Source organism: Lytechinus variegatus, chromosome 2 (genome assembly GCF_018143015.1).
Source record: "Lytechinus variegatus isolate NC3 chromosome 2, Lvar_3.0, whole genome shotgun sequence".
NCBI lineage: Eukaryota > Metazoa > Echinodermata > Echinoidea > Temnopleuroida > Toxopneustidae > Lytechinus > Lytechinus variegatus.
The window spans coordinates 37,517,827-37,538,998 of NC_054741.1; the positions used below are offsets into that span (position 1 = coordinate 37,517,827).

At 35.4% G+C, this 21,172-nt stretch overlaps 1 protein-coding gene across 1 annotated transcript in view; it reads right to left on the reverse strand.

The window, feature by feature from the left end:
• Window positions 1–21,025, reverse strand: part of LOC121408023 (importin-4-like) — a 48,941-nt gene extending 27,916 nt beyond the window's left edge. The window contains exons 1-11 of the mRNA XM_041599326.1: window positions 20,843–21,025; window positions 16,879–16,965; window positions 11,200–11,276; window positions 10,349–10,390; window positions 8,317–8,449; window positions 6,217–6,353; window positions 5,669–5,711; window positions 5,252–5,419; window positions 2,166–2,249; window positions 1,325–1,474; window positions 615–778 (exon numbers count right to left, since the gene is read on the reverse strand). Coding sequence (XP_041455260.1) covers window positions 615–778; window positions 1,325–1,474; window positions 2,166–2,249; window positions 5,252–5,419; window positions 5,669–5,711; window positions 6,217–6,353; window positions 8,317–8,449; window positions 10,349–10,390; window positions 11,200–11,276; window positions 16,879–16,965; window positions 20,843–20,908 — 1,151 coding nt within the window. The 5' untranslated portion in view covers window positions 20,909–21,025. The remainder of the gene's footprint in view (window positions 1–614; window positions 779–1,324; window positions 1,475–2,165; window positions 2,250–5,251; window positions 5,420–5,668; window positions 5,712–6,216; window positions 6,354–8,316; window positions 8,450–10,348; window positions 10,391–11,199; window positions 11,277–16,878; window positions 16,966–20,842) is intronic.
• Window positions 21,026–21,172: the final 147 nt, after the last annotated feature.

The following is a 21,172-nucleotide window of genomic DNA, read 5'->3' on the forward strand; positions in this document are numbered from 1 at the left end:
ACAACATATGATTGGTCTGCTACCCAATTTTTGAATAAAATGTAGTAAAATTTGATGCAAATATTGAGACATAGAACATCTCACTGTGTAAAGCTTTAAATCATCATACAAATACTTATGTTCAAATCTGTGACTATGCTACCATCCTAATTAGAATAAAAGCCAATCTATTGATAGTGATGTCACGGTAATCGTACAAATTTGATTTGATTTGGCAAGTCACCGCAACATATATACAAAAGAATGGACAGACTTGCACAGGATGACCCATAACAGCTGGAAAGCTTATTTCCAGTGGGGTCCTGGACATGTACAGAATTACGACAATAGAATTATACTATTTACAGAATGAAAATAATAAAAAATGAAAATAATAAAAATTGGCTACAATTTGAAACCAAGGTGGCCTTTACACCAAAATAAATGCTTGCAATAATCCAAAATTGTTACATTAGTAGTCATACAATTTATTTGATCCTCAAATAAAAAAAGATACTTCTCATTCACATTTTCAGACAATATAAGCAAAATACGATTTGTTCCAAAATTGGACCATGGACCAGTGATAAGGTGTGTGGAGGGCTTGATATACTGGAAGATTTGTGGCAACTCACTTTTTACAAACATAATCTGCACAACCCTCTGCCAAGACAGCTAGACTCACGAGTCCAGCCTTTTTATGATAAGGGTCTTCACTCTCCAAGGCTGGCTGTACTAACTGCAGCAGATGGGGGACTAGCTTATCTGGTGGAAGATGTAATGCCATTGTGTCTAAGACCTACATATAAGATTACAGAAAGAAAACAAAAAAAAGTCAAGGGAACAATGCAATAATCAAGAGGCGGTTTCCCAATGAAACTTGTGACCAAAGAATGACTTAAAGTTTCAGTTAAGTTGCATATTATTATCTTTTTCCTTGAATATCATTCTTGCCATTAAATTCATCATCCTCACCATCACAATCATCACCAAGATGTCTACCTTCATCTTCATAATCATCATCATCACCATTATTGCTACCGCCACAGCCGTCATCACCACCCTCACCACTACATGATTACCTTCATCAACATCATCATCACAATCATCACCATCTCCACCACCACCATCATCACCATCATCATCATCATCATCATCATCATCACCATCATCATCATCACCACAATCATCACCATCACCACCACCACCATCATCATCATCATCATCATCATCATCATCATCATCATCATCATCATCATCATCATCATCATCATCATCACCACCATCATCACCATCATCACCATCATCATCATCATCATCGTCATCATCACCATTTTCATTATACCTGTGCAGCATATGATGATGGTGAAGAAGACTCTACCTCCTCCCCATTGTCATCCTCTTCTTCATCCTCCTCTTCTTTACTAGTTGGCTCACACATAATCGGGAAAAGAATATTCAAAATAGGCATGACTAATTTGTTCTTCAAGATAGTCTGAAACACAAAAAACAAAACAAAGTGAAAAAAAATATGAAACTTCATGTCACACATTTCAAAATATTTAATAATGGTAGTGTTTGCATTTAAACAGAGGGCACAAATAACCTATAATTCCAAACACATCAGCTTCTTTTCCAATTAGAAACAAAATTCAGCATGTCAACAACAAAAATTACAAGAGAGTAAAAGGCCCTCTTAGCTTTTTGCAAAGGAACATATTTATCCCTCTCTTAAAGAGATATAAGTGTTCCCCTTCTGGAAGAATTGGCTGTTCATCTAAAATAACCAGTCATTGTATTTTTTAGTTCTTTATTCATGTTTAATAAGTCACCCATCAAATTGTGTTACATTGCTTTTCAAAAAGAATAACATTTTTTACAGAAAATTCCCATCTTATTATTTTTTTCACAATCAACATAAAAAACAGTCATGTAATGAATTTCAAAAGGATGTGATCATAACATTTCTCTAAATTTTCACTGAGGCTTGACATGATTCATTCCCCGTATTGGTGATACATGAACATTGGACCGCCACAAGGGGCCCGCTTTCCTCTCATCAGAAACCACAATCTCCAACACGACAAACAAAAAGGATGAAAAATGGGTTATGATGCCAGAAACAATAGCATTGGCAATGAGCTTCAGAGAGGGGTGCTAACGAGAGTGAATGTGGTGACACATACCTTCTTTTTTAACTTCGTTAACCAGCTGATGAAAGACAGGGCTTTGACACGGGCATTGTTGCCAAGGTTTCCGTTACTGGCTACCTAACAAAAGGAGATGTTATTTTATTATTTCAAATAAAATATTTAGTGGAATGAATGGGGTTGAGTTGGGTTGGTTGATGTTGAGGTCAACATTGGTAAGGTAGGATGGGGGGGGGGGCGTGGGTTGGGGATAGTAGAATGGGATGGAATGAGGTTGGTTTGGTAGGTTTATAATAATGTTAAAATTGGTGGGATTCAAGTGGGGTGGGGGTAAGTTAGGGGTTGGTTTGGGGCAGGTAGGGTAGATTAGTGTGGAGTGGAGTTGAATTGTTAGTGGTAAGGTAAATATAGGTATGGATAGATTGTATGCATGTGGGGGGGGGGCGTAAGGACAGGGTAAGGTAGGGTTGGTAGAATGGGGTGGAATGGAGTTGGGTTGGTTGGTTAGGTCAAGGTGTGTGGGGTAAGGATAAATAGGGTAGGACAGGTTGGGGTGGGAAATGGTAGAATGGGTAGGTTGAAATTAAGTGGGTTGTGGGTGGGGTACGGGGAGGGGAGGAGAAAGGAGAGTTGAGCATTGTGCAAAAACATATTTTGGAATGGGGAGAGGAGTGAAAAGGGGTGTGGCAGACAAAGAGAAAATAGAGACATGAGTGAATTGTGTGGATCACAATAACAGGAAGGCAGAATTATTACGAGCATAACGAGTTCCAGCTGTAGTGTCTTCTGCTATTCCCATACTCACTAATAAGGGAATGCTTTATGGATTTCGAGGGAAACAAAACCACGGTAATATGATAACAATGTTTTTCACATTAAAGATTCAGTCAACATGACTACTACCAATACATTTTCAGACATAGAGTTCATTCATTTATTAACTGAAATGAACATTCATTGGACCAATTTCTACTATTTATTTTTTTTTGCAATCCAGTACTAGCTCTATGCATTCAGGGATAATCATTCAAAGTGCTATTTTATATAAAATATGTAAAAAATCAAGAATACACATGTTTATGTGATAAGCATTTAATGGAGATCTTAAAACAATAGATCGGTTATAATGTATCTCGTCTACTTGCAAAAGAGGGCACTATTCATGGGTGTCTTGTTTACTATATCTCAGCAGGAAAAAATTAGGTCTTGCAGGTAAACCGAGATGACCTTTGACCTCGGTGTGTGACCTCCGAGAACATCACAACCTGAAGGTTCTCCCAGTATATCAAATATCTCCTGTTTGATAGCCTTCAGAGCTGTAGATACAAAGCAGCAGGCTCAAAAAGAATCTTGAAAGTAAACTTGGACACTGAGGGCCTCATATGACCTGTGACCTCTCATCGCACTTTCTCAAACATAACTGCATTAATGACCCATCCTGGTTTGTATGGACCTCTAATGCAAGTTATTTGTCACAAGAGAGTCTTGGGAGGTTGACATTATACATGCTATGCTTTTGAGTGAATCTCCCATTTCCACAAATTCATTTTTGTCTCACCCACCAGAGGTGAAGGCAAGACTTAGGGATCCAAGTGTCGTCCGTCCGTCACAAATCTAATGACACATAACTCCACAACCGTTTTTTTTTCAACCAAACTTGGATGGTAGATGGACTTGGGGGACCTGCATGTTATGCTGCAGTCGGAGGTCACATGGTATGGTCAAAGGTCAACTTTAGGTCAACGTTAAGGTTTACATGCAAGACTCTCTTTTGACACCTAACTCCACAACCGTAAGTCGCTTTTCAACCAAACTTGGATGGTAGATGGACTTGGGGGGGGGGGGGTCTGCATGTTATGCTGCAGTCGGAGGTCACATGGTAAGGTCAAAGGTCAATTTCAGGTCAACGTTAAGGTTTACATGCAAGACTCTCTTATGACACCTAACTCCACAACCATAAGTCGCTTTTCAACCAAACTTGGATGGTAGATGGACTTGGGGGACCTGCATGTTATGCTGCAGTCGGAGGTCACATGATAAGGTCATTTTCAGGTCAACGTTAAAGTTTACATGCAAGACTCTCTTATGACACCTAACCCCGCAACCGTAAGTCACTTTTCAACAAAATTTGGATGGTAGATGTACTTAGGCCACCTGCATCTTTTACTGCAGTGGGAGGTCATATGGTAAGGTCAAAGGTCATTTTCTGTTCAACATTACATTAAAGTTTACGTGCAAGGCTCTTATGACAAGTGTAATCCATCCCAGTTATTTCACAATGAAGTTTCGATACAATTCTGTTGCGTGCCTTCGCAAATCACACTATTTCTGGTTATTTTCATAAGTGGGCGAGACACAAAATTGCTTTTGCCTTGTTTCTATTTAAATCATATCATATTTGTCTACAAAATGCATCATATTTTGTATATATCTTTATATGTTAATTATCATTGATGTTTTTGAATATAATTGTAATGACAATGATTTGTATCGTTAATATTTGTTATAACGTGTGAAAATTATTTGTATCAACATTTATGTCATTTCTGTTGGAAATAAATATGAATCTGAATCTTGCAGGTGAGCATAAGCAAATGAAAGAGAATCTTGCAAGAGCTTATTAAACAAGATTTCAAATGACCTTTGATCTTGGTATGTGACCACTGACACAATCATCACATGACGGAGTCCCAAGAGTATCTTTAAGCCAAGTTTTGTTAATAGTGTCCAAGCAACTGTTACAAAATCATTGGTCAAAAGAAAGTCATGCAGGTAAACTTTGACATTTGTGACAGAAAGATGACAGACAAACACCACTTGGATCCTTGAGTCTCACCTTCATCTCCAGTGGGCGAGACGAAAATCAAACTTTGACCAAAAATAATCACTGGCATATTTCCAGTAAATGACAGCACAAAAAGTGTACCTGTTTTTAATACATTAATTGAACAGGAAGTCGAATCCGATACCAATTTGAATTAAAGGAGAATGAAACTCTTGGAAAAAATTTGCTTGTGTGAAATCAGAAAAAATAAGAGAGAAAAAAATCAGTAAATGTTTGCAAAACTTATACATAAAATAGGAAATTTATGAGTATTTGAATGGTGAGATCACAAACTCACTTGGCAGCAGAACTCTAGAACACTTTTGAGATGGGGTACGATGATGGATACTTCACACTCGACAAGTTCATCGAAGACCTCCATGGCCTCGCATCCCTGGTCTTCATCTCTGACCAGCAACTCATCAATGACTGCTAAAACCTTTGGTATCAGTGGTCTGAACAGGGGCTGCATGGGGAATGATACATGTAATGGGATGAAATGATCAATTCGCATTCAATTAATAATCCTCTTTAAAGCTGATATTGTACACACAATAGGGTCTGAACAAGGCCACAATGGCAAATAATTATGATAGAAGTATAGAAAAACATCTTGTGGGTGATTTCTTACGTGTTAGCTGCTTCAATAGGCCATGATCATAGTAAAACTAGATTTCAAGATATTGGAAAAGCAAAATAAAAAATACGAACTTACTATTTCATCTGTTCCTGTGTAGTGAACCAAGGCTGTCATAGTCCTGTCATGGGTAGTAAAAAAAAAATAGGCAAACAACAATCAATAAGATACAAATAGAGTCAAGCCTGATTTATCAACTACCTCGGTTTGCATTGAATAATTTTCTGCATAAAAACATGTTTATAGGTACCTATTAAAGACAACCTAGTAGAAATTTATCCCAAATTAAAATGTTGAATATTGACTACAATTTTACATTTAAATGGAGGATTGTATACTCTTTTTTGTCAAGGGGGGGGGGATGTACCATGAATAACTAAATTCAAAATATGGCCTGGAATTCCCCTTTGAAGAAAATGGATTATTATTTACTTCACTGCATAGAAGGGAAAATTTTACTCTGAGTGTCTACAAGCATTGTATCAAACATGTGGAAGAGCCTACTTCAATATATATCTTTCCCAATTTCATTTGTTTTGTCAAGGGGGAGGGGGATTTACCATAAAACACCATATTCTTAATATTGACTGCACTTTTCCATTTAAATGAAATGGATTATCACTTACTTCACTGCATAGAAGGGAACATTTTTACTCTGAGTGTCTACAAGCATAGTATCAAACATGTGGAAGAGTCCCTTGTAGAAAGGTCGCAGATGGTTGGCGGACGTACTCACGATGCAACTCAGGAGAAGACTCGAAAGCTGCAATTAAAAGAAATATCTATTTATACATTGGATGACCTCAGTTGTGATCTACAGGGGCCATGGAATGGTTTTGAAAGTAAGGGGGGGAACGAGCAAAAAAAAAAAAAAAACCTGACACAACCAGCAGGTAATTTTTACCGTTTTGGATTTTGCCACTTACCCCTCAGAGGCCCCATCAATTCCACGGCCCCCTGGTATATACGATAAATATTGACTTTTGCATATAAAAGGAAAACTGCCTGAAATTTTACTTAGACATTTCAGCTGGGCATGGATATCTTTTGGACTTATTTGCAGTCAAATTTGTTGAAATTATTTATCTGTTTTTTTCCATCTACCTAACTTCTCTACAAGTTGCAATTACCTTGCTTATGATATATAAAAGAGATGCGCTTTGTATTTACAAGTAATAATAGGGATCTTGTACACGACTTAACAAAGACTTTAAAAAGTTATGCTTAACTGTACAATTGATTGCATGAAACAGAGCCCTGGGCCCCCGTCTTACAAAGACTTACGATTGATCCAGTCAATCATAACTCTATGGAAATCCATCAGTGTCGTAATTTTTTCTACAGGAAATGTGAACAATGTCCTTTGTAAGCAAAGATAAGCACATTGAAATTTCAAGACAACAATGAATGCATGAATATACATCATAGCTAGAAAATATTTTGAACAAACATGCATAATAGATGTTGACATTGCTGGCTATCCATAGTTGCGATTGATCGGATCAATCACAACTCTTTGTAAGACGGGGCCCTAATGTAAAAGTAAATTGGGAAATTGTTAATCCAAGTTTGGAATGGCAAGTACTACATGTACTTCTTTCAGAGGAGTTAAAGGGGAAGTTCACCCTGAAGAAGAGTTTGTTGTAAAAATAGCAGAAAAAAATTATAAAAACAATATTGGTGAAGGTTTGAGGAATGTTATTAGAATTTTAAGTTTTTGATTTGTGATGTCATGAACAATCAGCTGCCCCATAATGTTATGCAATTTATAATGCATAAATTTCAATTTTTTAATGGTTCATGATGACTTAATTTTCTTCTTTTTAAGAACGGGTGTGAAATGATTTGTCTATTGATATACTGAAGGTACAGTAAAAACCATTTTCAATTTTCTGAGAAAATGACATTTCATTGACTTTTTACCATACGATACATAGGAAAAATGCTTGCATATGACGTCACAAATAAAATGATTAACATTCTAATAACTTTCGTAATCTTTGATGGATTATTCTCAAACTTTTGGTAATATTTAAAATCCTTTTCTGTTATATTTACAATAACCTTTTCGTCAGGGTGAACTTCCCGTTGAAGCCCTGAGGAAAAAATAGTTTTGTTGCCAGTACAACCGATGATGAATGCTTCCCACTAATACTTTTGAAAGAAACACCTGGTACATTTGCTTTATATCCCTTCTTTAAATTTGATGGATAAATCTGTTATTTTTTCCCCATTGGTTTGCATTCCTATTGTAGACAAAATTAATTCAGTAATCTGATCAGTGTCAGCATCCCTACATTGCAAGGGTTCCCCACTAGAGACAACACTCTCTTCACGATTGAGCAAGAGCTCCAAATATTTTTTTATATTCTTCTGCCAGGGGAGAACTGAGCAAGCTCAAAATTTCATTGAGCTCTGAATAGGTTTGCCCTGGGAAAAAAAGTGAAAAATATATTTCATCACATGAGCACCAAATGACCTATCATATATGGGCAATTCCATAAAATGATCAATCTTTTGTACGTCCGACCCCCATTTTTCTCATGTCTTACTTTATTTCATAAACTGACCAAGTCATGGTCTCTTGAGAATATTAAAGGCTGTCAAAGGAATCAGAGATAGAAAATTCCATGAAGGTCCAACATAAAGGGGGCAGACACAAATATTTTATGGAATTGCCCATATACTCATGAATATTCATAGAAGGGATAAAGTTTCATATGTACCTCCCTCTGTTGTGGGTTTGGATTGGTGGCACCTTCCTGAATGTACTGTAGAATCTCTGGCCATTTCTGATCAGCAAGCTCATAGCGTGCGATTGCCGCAGCCAGCTGTGCCACGCTATTACGAACGACTCTCCTACAAGCAAGAAAACATAACCCAAGTAAAGTAAATATACCACATAGGAAGCTACTTTAGAGCAAAGCCAACCCCAATAAAGGCAGTGCTGCACCAGCCCAAGTTTTCTCAATCTCGAGATTTTAGCCTGATCAACCCTCTTCGTGATTAATCTCAAGATTCAACAAACCCCGTCTCGACCATCGCAAGAAGAGTGATTGGTTCTCGAGTGAGGCATCGCTGCATTATGGTGTGATGCCGTGAATACATAATCCTGAGTGCATCTGCACCTGCAAATTAGCGGGATATTTTGTAAAATAGCACGCTATTTTGCAAATAATCCCAAGTTGACTTGGGATTGCAATCTCTAGATTAATCCAGTGAACTGGAGCGATAATTACATCTCCAATACAAATAATCGCAATATTGTTCAGATTGGAATAATTTGCTGGATCAGAAATAGCATGCTAATTTGAAAACTCTGGCTGGTGCAAACGGCCCTTAAGAAGTTGATTTGAGTCAATAGAATTACACAAGCAATACACTGAAAATTGTATTAAAAATTAGATGTAAAATAAGAAATATATTAAAGTTAAAAGCACATCATGGTTGGTATGCAAAAGAAGGAACTGACAGCATCATGCATTCACTATTTTTCTTCAATCATATGAAATCTGACCATTTCATTTTATTTTTTTTAGAAACAAAGTTTGTTCCGTCCATGAACATGAAGCATTGCCATATTGTAGACTGTTCAATGAAGAGCCTATTGTAAAATCAGTTAAACATGAATAAATAAATAAGGTAAACAAAGTTCATCCCCTCAGAATCTTTATAAAAAACTTAAAAGTGAAGTTTGAAATATCACAACTTTCTTACTTTACATCCTATTTTAATGAAATGTTCAATGTCATATATACTTCCTTCCTCCCCCTCTACATATTCAAACAATTTTTTTTTTTTTGGGGGGGGTGACCTGAACTTCAGATCAAAGTTAATTTCCCTTCCCAGAGACGTAGTTACAAAGAATTGAAATGGTTGGAAAATCCAGTCTGTGAGATTTAGTTAACTTCATACTGTTATGTATAGCATACTTTTAGGTTCTAAAAAATAACCTTTTCTGAAAAGGCTGTGCACAATGCTCCCCTACATTCAACTACTTTTATTTCCATACATGTACACTTCCTCCAACTCCATTTCAATACATCTTAAAAAGTCTAAACACTTCGAAATTGTTAATCCTAGAACGATTAACCTAGCCTTTTGATTTTTGAATGATGAGGAAGTATACTCCCAGTACAAATGTACGTATCAATCCCACCCCAATCTTGGCAAGACTCATTGTATGGCAGCCTGATGGATTAGTTCGAGGCATGCACTGTCGAGAGTCTCATCTGCACATTTAATGTTTCCGAAGTCTGATTTCCAGGAATTCATTGAGGCACATTCTTCTAACAAGTGGAATGCTTCTCATAGTCTTGCCTGCATTACACTTTTTTATTCAATCAAATCAAATAATTTGTGACATTAACGGTCATCTCATACAAAGTTCATCTGATTTGATTGAATATTTTCAAAACATTCATTAAATTTTAACCCTTCTGCTCTTAAGGCGAAAAATTATTTTAAGACAAAATTCAATCATGCGACTTTATTTCAAGACAAAAATTAAACAAGTTGAGACATTCATATATGTGAAAGATATTTTCGGCACTAAGTAATAACAAAGGCATTCAGAAATGCTTTATTCAAAGTGTTAAAAAATCTTGTTTTGCCATTATGACATTAACTTTAAGTTTAATTTGAAAAGGATTCCTCTATCATCATTTAATTATTCATACATAATAGATACAGTCCACAACACTCAGCAAAATATTACATTTTGATAAAATACAATTTTATTTCAAGTTTAATACTCACTCATTTTCATGCTGCAAAACTTGCAATGATATTTGCTTCAGGCTGCAACATGAATGAGGCAAATTGAATTGTCAGTAGATTCAATAGAATTTTTAGATGAAACATACACTTTGTATATATCATCAAGATAGATTAGACTCAAAATATTAAGAAAAACATTTTCACACCTGAAAAATATTGCATTGGGACATTTCTTTAAATATTCAATCTTCATGGTGTTGTTGAATTAAAGCCATTGTTTCATTCGTAATTGAACTTCTTAACATTTTCCTTTGAATATTATTTCAATATCTGACATAGAGCATCAACAGATAAAAACCTGGGGCGCTAAATAATTTCTGATTTCTTCTCAGTGATAGATGTGTGGAATTCTAGACAGAAATGCTTCCTGTTAACAATTAAAGAGGGATTAAATAATTACTCATAAATCTGTAATCAGTTTGAATTCAAAAGAAAATGTTTTGAAAAACGAATCAAAGAAAATGAAAAAAAATGGCGGAATGTTTCAGAAAAACATGCTACACAAGAATAACCTTCTGCACTTCACTCTAAATTATCAAGGAAACTATTACTATCCTGCAGCATCATAATAATGGATGTCATTGATCAATGAAAGAAAAACAAAAGAAAAGATGTTGGGAATTAGTATCAGGATGACAACAAACTTAAGTAGACACATCTCTGGGCCCTGTAACATCAAGCTTAAAGATCGATCACTGGGCTGGTTTGAAAGATTGATCTTACACAACAATCAATGCAATCAGACAAGGAAATCAGTCCCAAATATCAATCACTAAGCTTTATGTTAGAGACCCTGAAATGCATTCTACTCCACTATCAGGATATCCTACCTAATGTGGAAATCTGGAGAGAATTTTTTCCATCTTCGGACCAGCCGTCTCAGAAGCACAGCTGCAAATTGTCGAACCTGGATCCCCCATGGGAACGACAATAGAAAGCAGGACTGATTAGTCTTGTACTTTCATACCTCCTTGTGATCATTTACATCATGTGCAGATCTAGGATTTTCCAAAGGGGGGGGGGGGCACTTTTGTACAGGAAAAAATTGACGCGCAAAAAAAGAAAAAAGAGATAAAAAAGGCTTTCACTACCATACAAACTGCAGGTCAGCAAATGTCCCGGCAAAAAAAAAAAGTTCTCACTTTTGTATGCATATTCCAATAAAAAAAATATTTTATGTTCCTCATGAAAGGGGGGGGGGGGCATGAGCTGGATGTGCCCCTACATGGATCCAACTTTGGCAAAAGGAAGCAAGTGACACATCAGTGAAATCTGAGTTGTTGTTTCTGAAACACCTTTTGTATGTTGCACATTCAGGCAAAATTTGGGAAGAAATGATCGTTCTATATGGACAGATATTGAAGAAAATGTGCGGTTAAATTGCATTGACGCCTACATGTATGTAAATGACGAACACACCTTGCTCATTTATGACAATGATACTTTTCTAACTTGCTTCCATTTTCCAAAGTACCACAGCACTGTGGAGAGTGACCTCTGCTCTTCTTCCTATAGGGATTTTCAAGCTTCAACCCACAAGGCACAATGTGGTTCATTTGTAAAGTTTGTCCTGTTGTACTTTACATGACAATGATGTGAGTTAACGGCACTATACCAGATGTGCAGTATCGTGACATTGCATTTGCCAGTGAGAGTCCGGAAAAGGGGAGCCCCCTCCCCAATTAGGCTGCTGGCTTATCAGGAATAGAAGAGATTGAGCATAATTAGGACAGATAATGAACCAACTATTGTAGCTGTATGCTTTGATGGTTACAGTAAAGTAATTGCATACTTCATTTTAAAAAAAATGAATTGAATTTGAATTTCATGTAAATAAACAAAAAAATGCTAGTGAGAGACCAGGGTCCTGTAACACAAAGGTTTGCTTGATTTCAATCATTGATTGTACATTGTAGTCAATGCAATCAATCATTACAAGATGTTCTACGATCATTGCTAAGCTTTGTATTACGGGCTCTAGAAAAGAGAAGGCCCCTCTCCAAATTGCAATGAATGCCTATTATAGATGTACTCCAGGATAAAAACAATTGTATTTACATATGAAATAGAGTACCTGTAAAATTCACTTAAGCAAAATGCTGAAAAATTCATCGAAATGTCTGTAATAAAGTTATTTAATTCTAAAATTCAGCAATGTCTTTTTTTTCAAAAACAGATCTTGAAGCCATAATACAATAGGTGGGCTGCATGATGTCATGTCCCCACTTTCCCTTTCCTTCTGTTAAAAACATCACTTACTCTAGTATACTAGTCAGGAATAACCATCATTTTGGGGGATTTATTTAACAATTTTTTACATTTTACTGCATTGGTGAGTAGAGCCAATGAAGTTCAGCGTAACAACCAATGCACAGAGGCTGAAGCTTTACTGAAGCTCTACTAATATACAAGAACAAGTTGTGATATGACATCATCAGTTTGCTCATTGCATATTCATGAAGGCATGCAGAGAATTCTTTTATCAAAATAATGCAAGTTTTTTAATTCCGTTCAACTTTGATGAAATTTTCAGTCTTTTATTTTTCTCATTTCACCTGATCGGATCCATTCAAATCATATTATTTTCAGCATGGAGTACCCCTTTAATTCAGGCTACTGGCTTAGCATGGCATGATTTTCAGACACTTGTTTTCAACAAACGATATTATGGTCTGAGTCTGCAACTAAGTAGGATGGGGGAGGGGGAAAACAATGTCTGTCTGATGAGTAATAGACCCACATGCACCCCATTAACAGGCTAATTCTTTGCACTTGGCTTCTGGTGCTTTTGTAACGGGTGATTAATGTCACTTTGAGTGGTTGTCAGAAAACATTTCCATTACGGTTATGACTCAAATAAAGACACTCAAAGGACATCATTGTGACTTTACTTAACCAAATTTCCTCTTTTCTTTCTGGCGGCAGAGAGCTGTTGTCATGTAAATTGTGAAAATGTTACCGGTAATATACAGTAGAGAAGTCCATAACTTCATTCTACATAAATGTCCATCATTAACATATAAAATGATTGTGAATTAATTTCGAGGTACAGTAATTACAAAATACATAAATGTCATTATTATATAAAATCATGATTGTGAATTAATTTCTAGGTACTGTAAGTACAAAATAAAAACACAAAATATTCTATTCATACATGTACAAGCGACAAACAGAAATTTTGCCAATAATCTCTTAAATAATGTTAATTGTTCGTGAATAATTATTGTTCATGAGTAGCATGTTTAAAAAAATTGAATTCACATTCAATTCAGATTAAAAAATAAATCGTGCAAAACACTAACTACCAAAACACCTCACAATCTATGAAATAAAGAACAAAGTTTTTCACAGAAATAAAATTTGCTTTTTGAAATTCAGATACCCCCTCCCAACAAGTGACTTTAAAAGAAAATCCTGTCGTCAAATTATTTTTGCTTGTTCACACGTAAATGATCTAAGTTATACCATCTGTGGCCCCGTTGCAGAAAGAGTTGCAATCAATTGCAACTCTAACAAGTGGAATGCCTCTGGCCGTCTCACCTGCATCACGCGGTTCAATATAGCAGCAGTGCTGACTTTGAATACTACTCTAACTTGCACAAGATGTTCAGTGATACATGGTTACTCTTATGTCCACTTTTTATGAACTAGACCAATAAACTTACAGAGATATGATGGTTATTCAACAAAAAACCCCAACATGGCCAAAGTTCATTGACCTTACATGACCTTTGACCTTGATCATGTGACCTGAAACTCGAACAGGATGTTCAGTGATACTTGATTACTCTTATGTACAAGTTTCATGAATCAGATCCATAAACTTTCAAAGTTATGATGGTAATTCTACAGATACACCCAATTCGGCCAAAGTTCATTGACCTTTGACCTTGGTCATGTGACCTGAAACGCGCATAGGATGTTCAGTGATACTTGATTACTCTAATGTCCAAGTTTAATGAACTAGACCAATTAACTTTCAAAGTTATGATGGTAATTCAACAGATACCCCCGATTCGGCCAAAGTTCATTGACCCTAAATGACCTTTGACCTTAATCACGAGACCTGAAACTAGCACAAAATTTTCAGTGATGCTTGATTACTATTATGTCCAAGTTTCATGAATCAGATCCATAAACTTTCAAAGTTATGATGGGAATTCAACAGATATCCCCAATTCGGCCAAAGTTCATTGACCCTAAATGACCTTTGACCTTGGTCATGTGACGTGAAACTCATGCAGGATGTTCAGTGATACTTGATTAACCTTATGTCCAAGTTTCATGAACTAGGTCCATATATTTTCTAAGTTATGATGACATTTCAAAAACTTAACCTCAGGTTAAGATTTCGATGTTGAATCCTCCAACATGGTCTAAGTTCATTGACCCTAAATGACCTTTGACCTTGGTCATGTGACATGAAACTCTAATAGGATGTTCAGTAATACTTGATTAACCTTATGGCCAAGTTTTATTAACTAGGTCCATATACTTTCTAAGTTATGACGTCATTTCAAAAACTTAACCTCAGGTTAAGATTTGATGTTGACGCCGCCGCCTATAGTCTCACTTTGCTTCGCAGGTGAGACAAAAATCATGCGCGACTTGATTTTCAAGCAATCAACAGCGCGCATTTTTGACTTGCGATTGATTTTTTTTTACTTGTGTTTAAACGCAACTCTTTCTGCAACAGGCCCCTGAAAGAAGAGATTCTAAGCTTTACATTGATAGGTCAGTTGTCTATTATATTTGTTATTAAAGGACAAGTCCACCCCAACAAAAACTCGATTTGAATAAAAAGAAAAAAATTCAACAAGCACAACACTGAAGATTTCATCAAAATCAGATGTAAAATAAGAAAGTTATGGTATTTTAAAGTTTCGCTTATTTTCAACAAAATAGTTATATGAACGAGCCAGTTACATCCAAATGAGAGAGTTGATGACATCACTCACTCACTCACTATTTCTTTTGTACATGTATGTATTTTATTATATGAAATATGAAATATTTTGATTTTCTCGTCATTGTCATGTAAAATGAAGTTTCATTCCTCCCTAAACACGTGGAATTCCATTATTTTAACATTTTGTGCTTCAGGCAAGGAGGTCCTAATTGTCAAATTGGTAAAAATTTAAATATTGTATAATTCAAACAATAAAAAACAAAAGAAATGGTGAGTGAGTGACATCATCGACTCTCTCATTTGGATGTAACTGGCTCGTTCATATAACTATTTTGTTGAAAATAAGCGAAACTTTGAAATGTCATAACTTTCTTATTTTACATCCGATTTTGATGAAATTTTCAGCATTGTGCTTGTCTGATTTTTCTCTATTGATTCAAATCAACATTTTTCTAAGGTGGACTTGACCTTTAAGTTATGATAAATCATCTACGATTCTCGGTTTCACTTTTTTCTGGGACGCACTGTATATCACAAATCAGACTAATTCAACTGAACAGATTATGACCAAAGAAATCATGTAAGCATGCCACTCTATGATGAAAATCCTGACAATTAGTTCAAGACAAATAATCTGAGTGCAGGGCCCCAAGAGAGAAAATGGCAACTGGGTCAACGTGAGGGAGGGGGAAAACACTGGTTAATCCAATCCATGCGGCAACAGGAGAAAAGTTTATGAAGTCATCAAAAATAAAGGTTTCACAACCTGCCTTGCCAAGTTCAGAAAGCTTAAAGGCATAATCAGGGATATATGAGTGCCTGGTGGGGACCAGACACAACTATATTGCTGCTTACGTTTCCTACCAGATAAGTACATTGAACAGGATGGTCTTTGCTGGTTGGTGGGTGGAATTCATGTGATAATTTTAATGCTGAGGTGAAAAAATGCCAGAAATCAGAATGAATAGTTTCCTTAGTTGTTTCATTTTGGCATTTATGTATCCTCCCTCCCGCCCATTTTAAGAGTATTTTTTTTTTTGGGGGGGGATCATTTCGTAGACGTTTGGAAATCAATGTACTGAAAAGGGTATAAATTTTACCAATCAAATAAATTTTAATTTTTTTTATTGATGCAGATGAAGCCCAATAGTCGTATAGCATTTTTGATAAAGCTTGGGAGAATTAATGGTAAAATCAGGGACATAGAATTTGCAGAAATATGAAACAATGCAAAAAAATATAATTACCTGTGAAGTATTTTTGATTCCCTCTCACATTAACAGAGAAAACAGGATAGTTAAGGTTGCTTCAAATTAAAATGAGCAAATGTTACTTTCAGTAAACAAAATAAAAAACTTCCCTTTTTTTAGTATAGGAAAGCAAGATTTTCAAGACTGGTATTGCAGAAATGCTAGAGTTTTATCAACTCCCCCCCCCCTTTTTGTGCTCTTATACCTTTAACTGATTGCAGCGTACAAGATTAATGTTTTCCCTTAAATCTTCATGTATGCGAACATCTCATGTCTATGAAGTTTGTGGGAAAGACAGGAAGAATGGCGGAAGGAAAGGAGAAGGTTAGCAAAGGGCTAAATTGTACCTGTGGGTTTTGAGACGTCGTAAGGACAGAACATAGCTCTGGCACAACGCCAGGGCTCTTCAAAGCTTGCTTCAGTTCTTCTGTGCCCTGCAGTGGGGGAAGGAGAAGGAAGATGAGGAGGAGGAGAGGAGGGGCAGAGGAAGATGGGAGGGGAGAAGGAAGGGTTGAGGAAGACATAAGGGGAGGGAAGGGAATGGGGATGGGAGGAGGAAGAGGGGGAAGGGGTAGAGGAGGAAAAGTGAACAAAAAGAAGGAAATGGCAGGAAAAAACAAAGTTGACAAATAGAAAACAAGGAAAGAGATATGAGAAAAAAAGAGTAGGATATCAAAATCAAAAAGAGCAAGGTGGAAGAGATAGGGGAGGAAACAAAGAAAGATTTTTTTTAAAGAAAGAACGAGAGAGACAGAGAGAGAAAGCAAGAAAGCAAGAAAGAAAGAAAGAAAGAAAGAGAGAGAGAGAGAAAGAAAGAAAGAAAGAAAGAAAGAAAGAAAGAAAGAAAGAATGAAAATGAGTAAGTGATGAAGCACATTGAAATGGGGTGGGGGAGGGATTGAATCAGAAAACAAAAAACATGGTAAATTAAAAAGGGAATGACGTAGCATGTGGAATTATGTCCATGTGGAAATAATGAAATTGAACATTAAAAAAAAATCACTCAGATCACTGCAAAGGAAATTAAGAAAAATTAGGAAAAAATGGGTAATGCCAAGTACAGTTTTTGTAGTGAAAAAATATCATAATGGAAATTTATCAATAAAAAATTAGAATTATAAAATGTGATCATTTTTATTGCACATCTTTCACACATTTTGTTTTATGACATTTATAGTTTTTCAAACATTTCATTTTTTTCACATTATCTTTATCTGACAATAATTAAAGCTTTGAAACAGAACTGTAGATTAAATAAAGTTATAAAATGAAAGGGAAATATGGTTGAAACAAAACAGGATGGAAATGTATGTTCGTAATCAGGTGTGGATTCATGGGTGATTTCTTAAGTTGTTAATGATTTATCTTTAAAAAACTAGGTACAAGTCTGTGAAATTGCAATAAAAATTTCAATAAGTGGAAAAGATCAAGGCATTCAACACCCAACAATCTCTCAAGTTACATCTCTAACTTTCCATAACACTTCCATATACTGAGGACCATTAGGATAAAAAAGGCCATTATAAAGCTTGAAATATATAATGAGAGTCTGAATAAATTCATGAAAATCAATTACACACAAAAAAATTGAATATGAAATGTTTCAGAAAGTGAAACTGAATATTCTGTATTCACAATCACAGCTATTAAGTTTGAAAAAATTAGACCACTTCATCTCATTGGATGAAAAATTAAAATTTTCAAATTTTCTGCCATTTTCATATTTTCAAAAACAAATCTCTATTTATAACTGGTTCAACGAACGTCTGTTTCTGATAATAGGAATCAAAGTTTAAGAGTTCATATATATTCAACTACAAAAATAAATAGCATATCAATAACAAACAAGCTAACTTATCTGGAATACATGAATCCCCCAAACCAGTAGTGAGAAAACATGTTTGATGATAAAAAGGGTTTGGTGAACATAATTGAATATAATTAGGTGAAATCATAAAATACATTGATGAAAGGTGTTGGAGATAATAAAAAACAACAAGATAAGGAAACAATTTTAAAGGAAGGATGAATACAACTTCTAGATCAAATTTGAAATCATTGACAAGTCCACCCAACCAAAAGTTGATTTGAATAAACAAAAAAGAGAAATAAAATTAGCATAACAATGAAAATTTCATAAAAATCAGATGTAAAATAGCAAGGTTACTATGACATTTTAAAGTTTTGCTCATTTTCACAAGAAAATTATATTCACATCCTAGTCAGTATGCAAATGAGAAGACTGCTGACATCACTCACTCACTATTTCTTTTGTATTTTATTACTTGAAATTATTTTCTCCTCATTGTTATGTGAACAAGTTTTAGTCCTCCCTGAACAAGTGGGATTACCATTGTTTTAAGATTTTGTGGTTGAGTCAAGTTGGTCTTTATTGTAAAATCTGTAAAAATTGAAATATTGTATATTTCAGACAGTAAAAAACAAAATAGTGAGGGATATAATCTACTCTCTCATATCTCTGAGTTGTGCATTTAACTATTTTTAGAAAAATAAGCAAAACTTTAAAATGTCATAACTTTTTTTATTTTACATCCAACTTTGATAAAATATTCAGCTTTCTGCTTCTATGATTTTTCTTATTGATTCAAATCAATATTTTCTGGGATGGACTTGACCTGTAAGGGGCATCCCCCTCTCCTTATATCATCTCCCTTCTCCAACATCATTTTATCATCATTCATAAATTGATTACTTTATAAGGTGATCAGATCATCCTCAGGTTGTCTATAAAAAAAATGAACCAAAGAAGTTTCTCATTCTCAGTTAGTTTCACATATCAATATACATGTAGAATGAAAAGCTAATTAGGAAAAGTCCAACAAAAATTAAAAAAAGAAAAAAAATCCAACAAGTGTAACACTGAGAATGTTAACAAAATCATGTGTAAGATAAATTTTTTTTTTTACATTCTTAAGCTTCCCTTTATTGCAAAAAAAAAATTATATGCACATCCTGCCAATGAGAGGACTGATGACATCACCCACTCACTACTTCTTTGTACATGCATTTTATTTATTATAAATATGAAATATTCTAATTTCTCCTTATTGTCATGTGATTATGTGAAACACAGCTTTACTCTAGAGCTGTTAGCATGTGGTATTTACCATTGTTTGAACATTTTATTGTTCAGTCAATTTGAAACTTATTGGTCAAATTTCAAATCTGTAAAAAATGAAATGTTTTACAATTCAAACAATAAAAAACAAAAGTAGTGAGTGCCAGACATCATTGACTCTCATTTGCATGTCAATGAGTTTTGTGAAAAATATTACTTTAAAAATATCATAACTTTCTTATTTTATAACTGAATGTTCAAATAAATTTTCAGTGTTATGCTTGTTTGATTTTTCTCTATTCAAATTGATATCAATCTGTGATGACTTGACCTTTAGAAAAGCACTCACATTTATTGCGAGAGTAGCCTATCTTAAGTTTTGACCCCAACTAAACCCACCCCTCAGTTGAAATAAGAGACAAATCTCCCTGCAATCAATATTGTTCAGTTACTGTATTTTAAATGAATCCAGAACGTAATCGTACAAATGTAGATACTGCTCGTACTGTGGAGATCTGAAGGTAAAGAAAGTAGGGCCTATAACTCTCTCACCCAACTTTCAACAAAGAAGTTTCATCAGGAATTTAGATCTAAACGTTGAACACTTTTGGCAAAGCTCAAAAATAAATAAAAAACATTATTTCAAGATTAATTTTTCATCAACATCACCACCAAGTGTTGGTAAAAAAATAAATTGTTAAACATGACTAGCACTATACAAATGAAATAGCTCCATGTATAGGCATATCCACCACCATCTGCATTATCAATATCATCACCATCACAATTATGATTAATCATCATATCATAATCAACATCACCACCGCCACCATCATCTCCACCATCATCATCATCACCACAGAGCCAGAGGCACAGACATCATATGACATCATGGTTACCGTTATCATCAACATCCTCATCATCACCACCGCCACCATCACCATCATGATCATCATTCAGTCACAGAAGCAAAATCAGGTCTCACTCTCAGACATACACATAGTTCAGTCTCAGCCTCGGCTTCTCAAGTTCTGCTGGAAATCATCATGCAAAAAAAACCCAAATCAGCAGATCAGGATTCACAGTGTCAGTCTGAGGAGCTGAGACTGAGAGTGAGACTCTAATTTTACTATTAGTATTACTAATGTCTTGTCTGATCTGAGCCTGAGTGAGCTGAGGCTGAGCAATTTTGGCAAAGGCGTAGGCTACTACATCTTGCCTGTATTCCTTACCTGTTGTATTACCACATTGTCAGGCACAAGAAGTTTCAGAAGAATTTGTTCAAGTGCTGACGACATTTTTCCAGGCTAAGCTCCCTCCTTCCCTGACACAAACTCAAATGCCAATGCACTTCCTATATACGAGTACGGTGCGAGCTTAGCTCCCAACCCTGTCTCCTGTCAATTCTCCACGTAAAGTGAATGAAAGTGTGCTGCTGTATGCATGCACGGGTGTGATGAGTAAGTTAGACTCTTCAAAGAAAAAATGAGAAACCGGAACGTATTTGCACATGCACTGTGTGAGTGTAAACCAAGCGACAAATGATAAAACAACTGGTAACA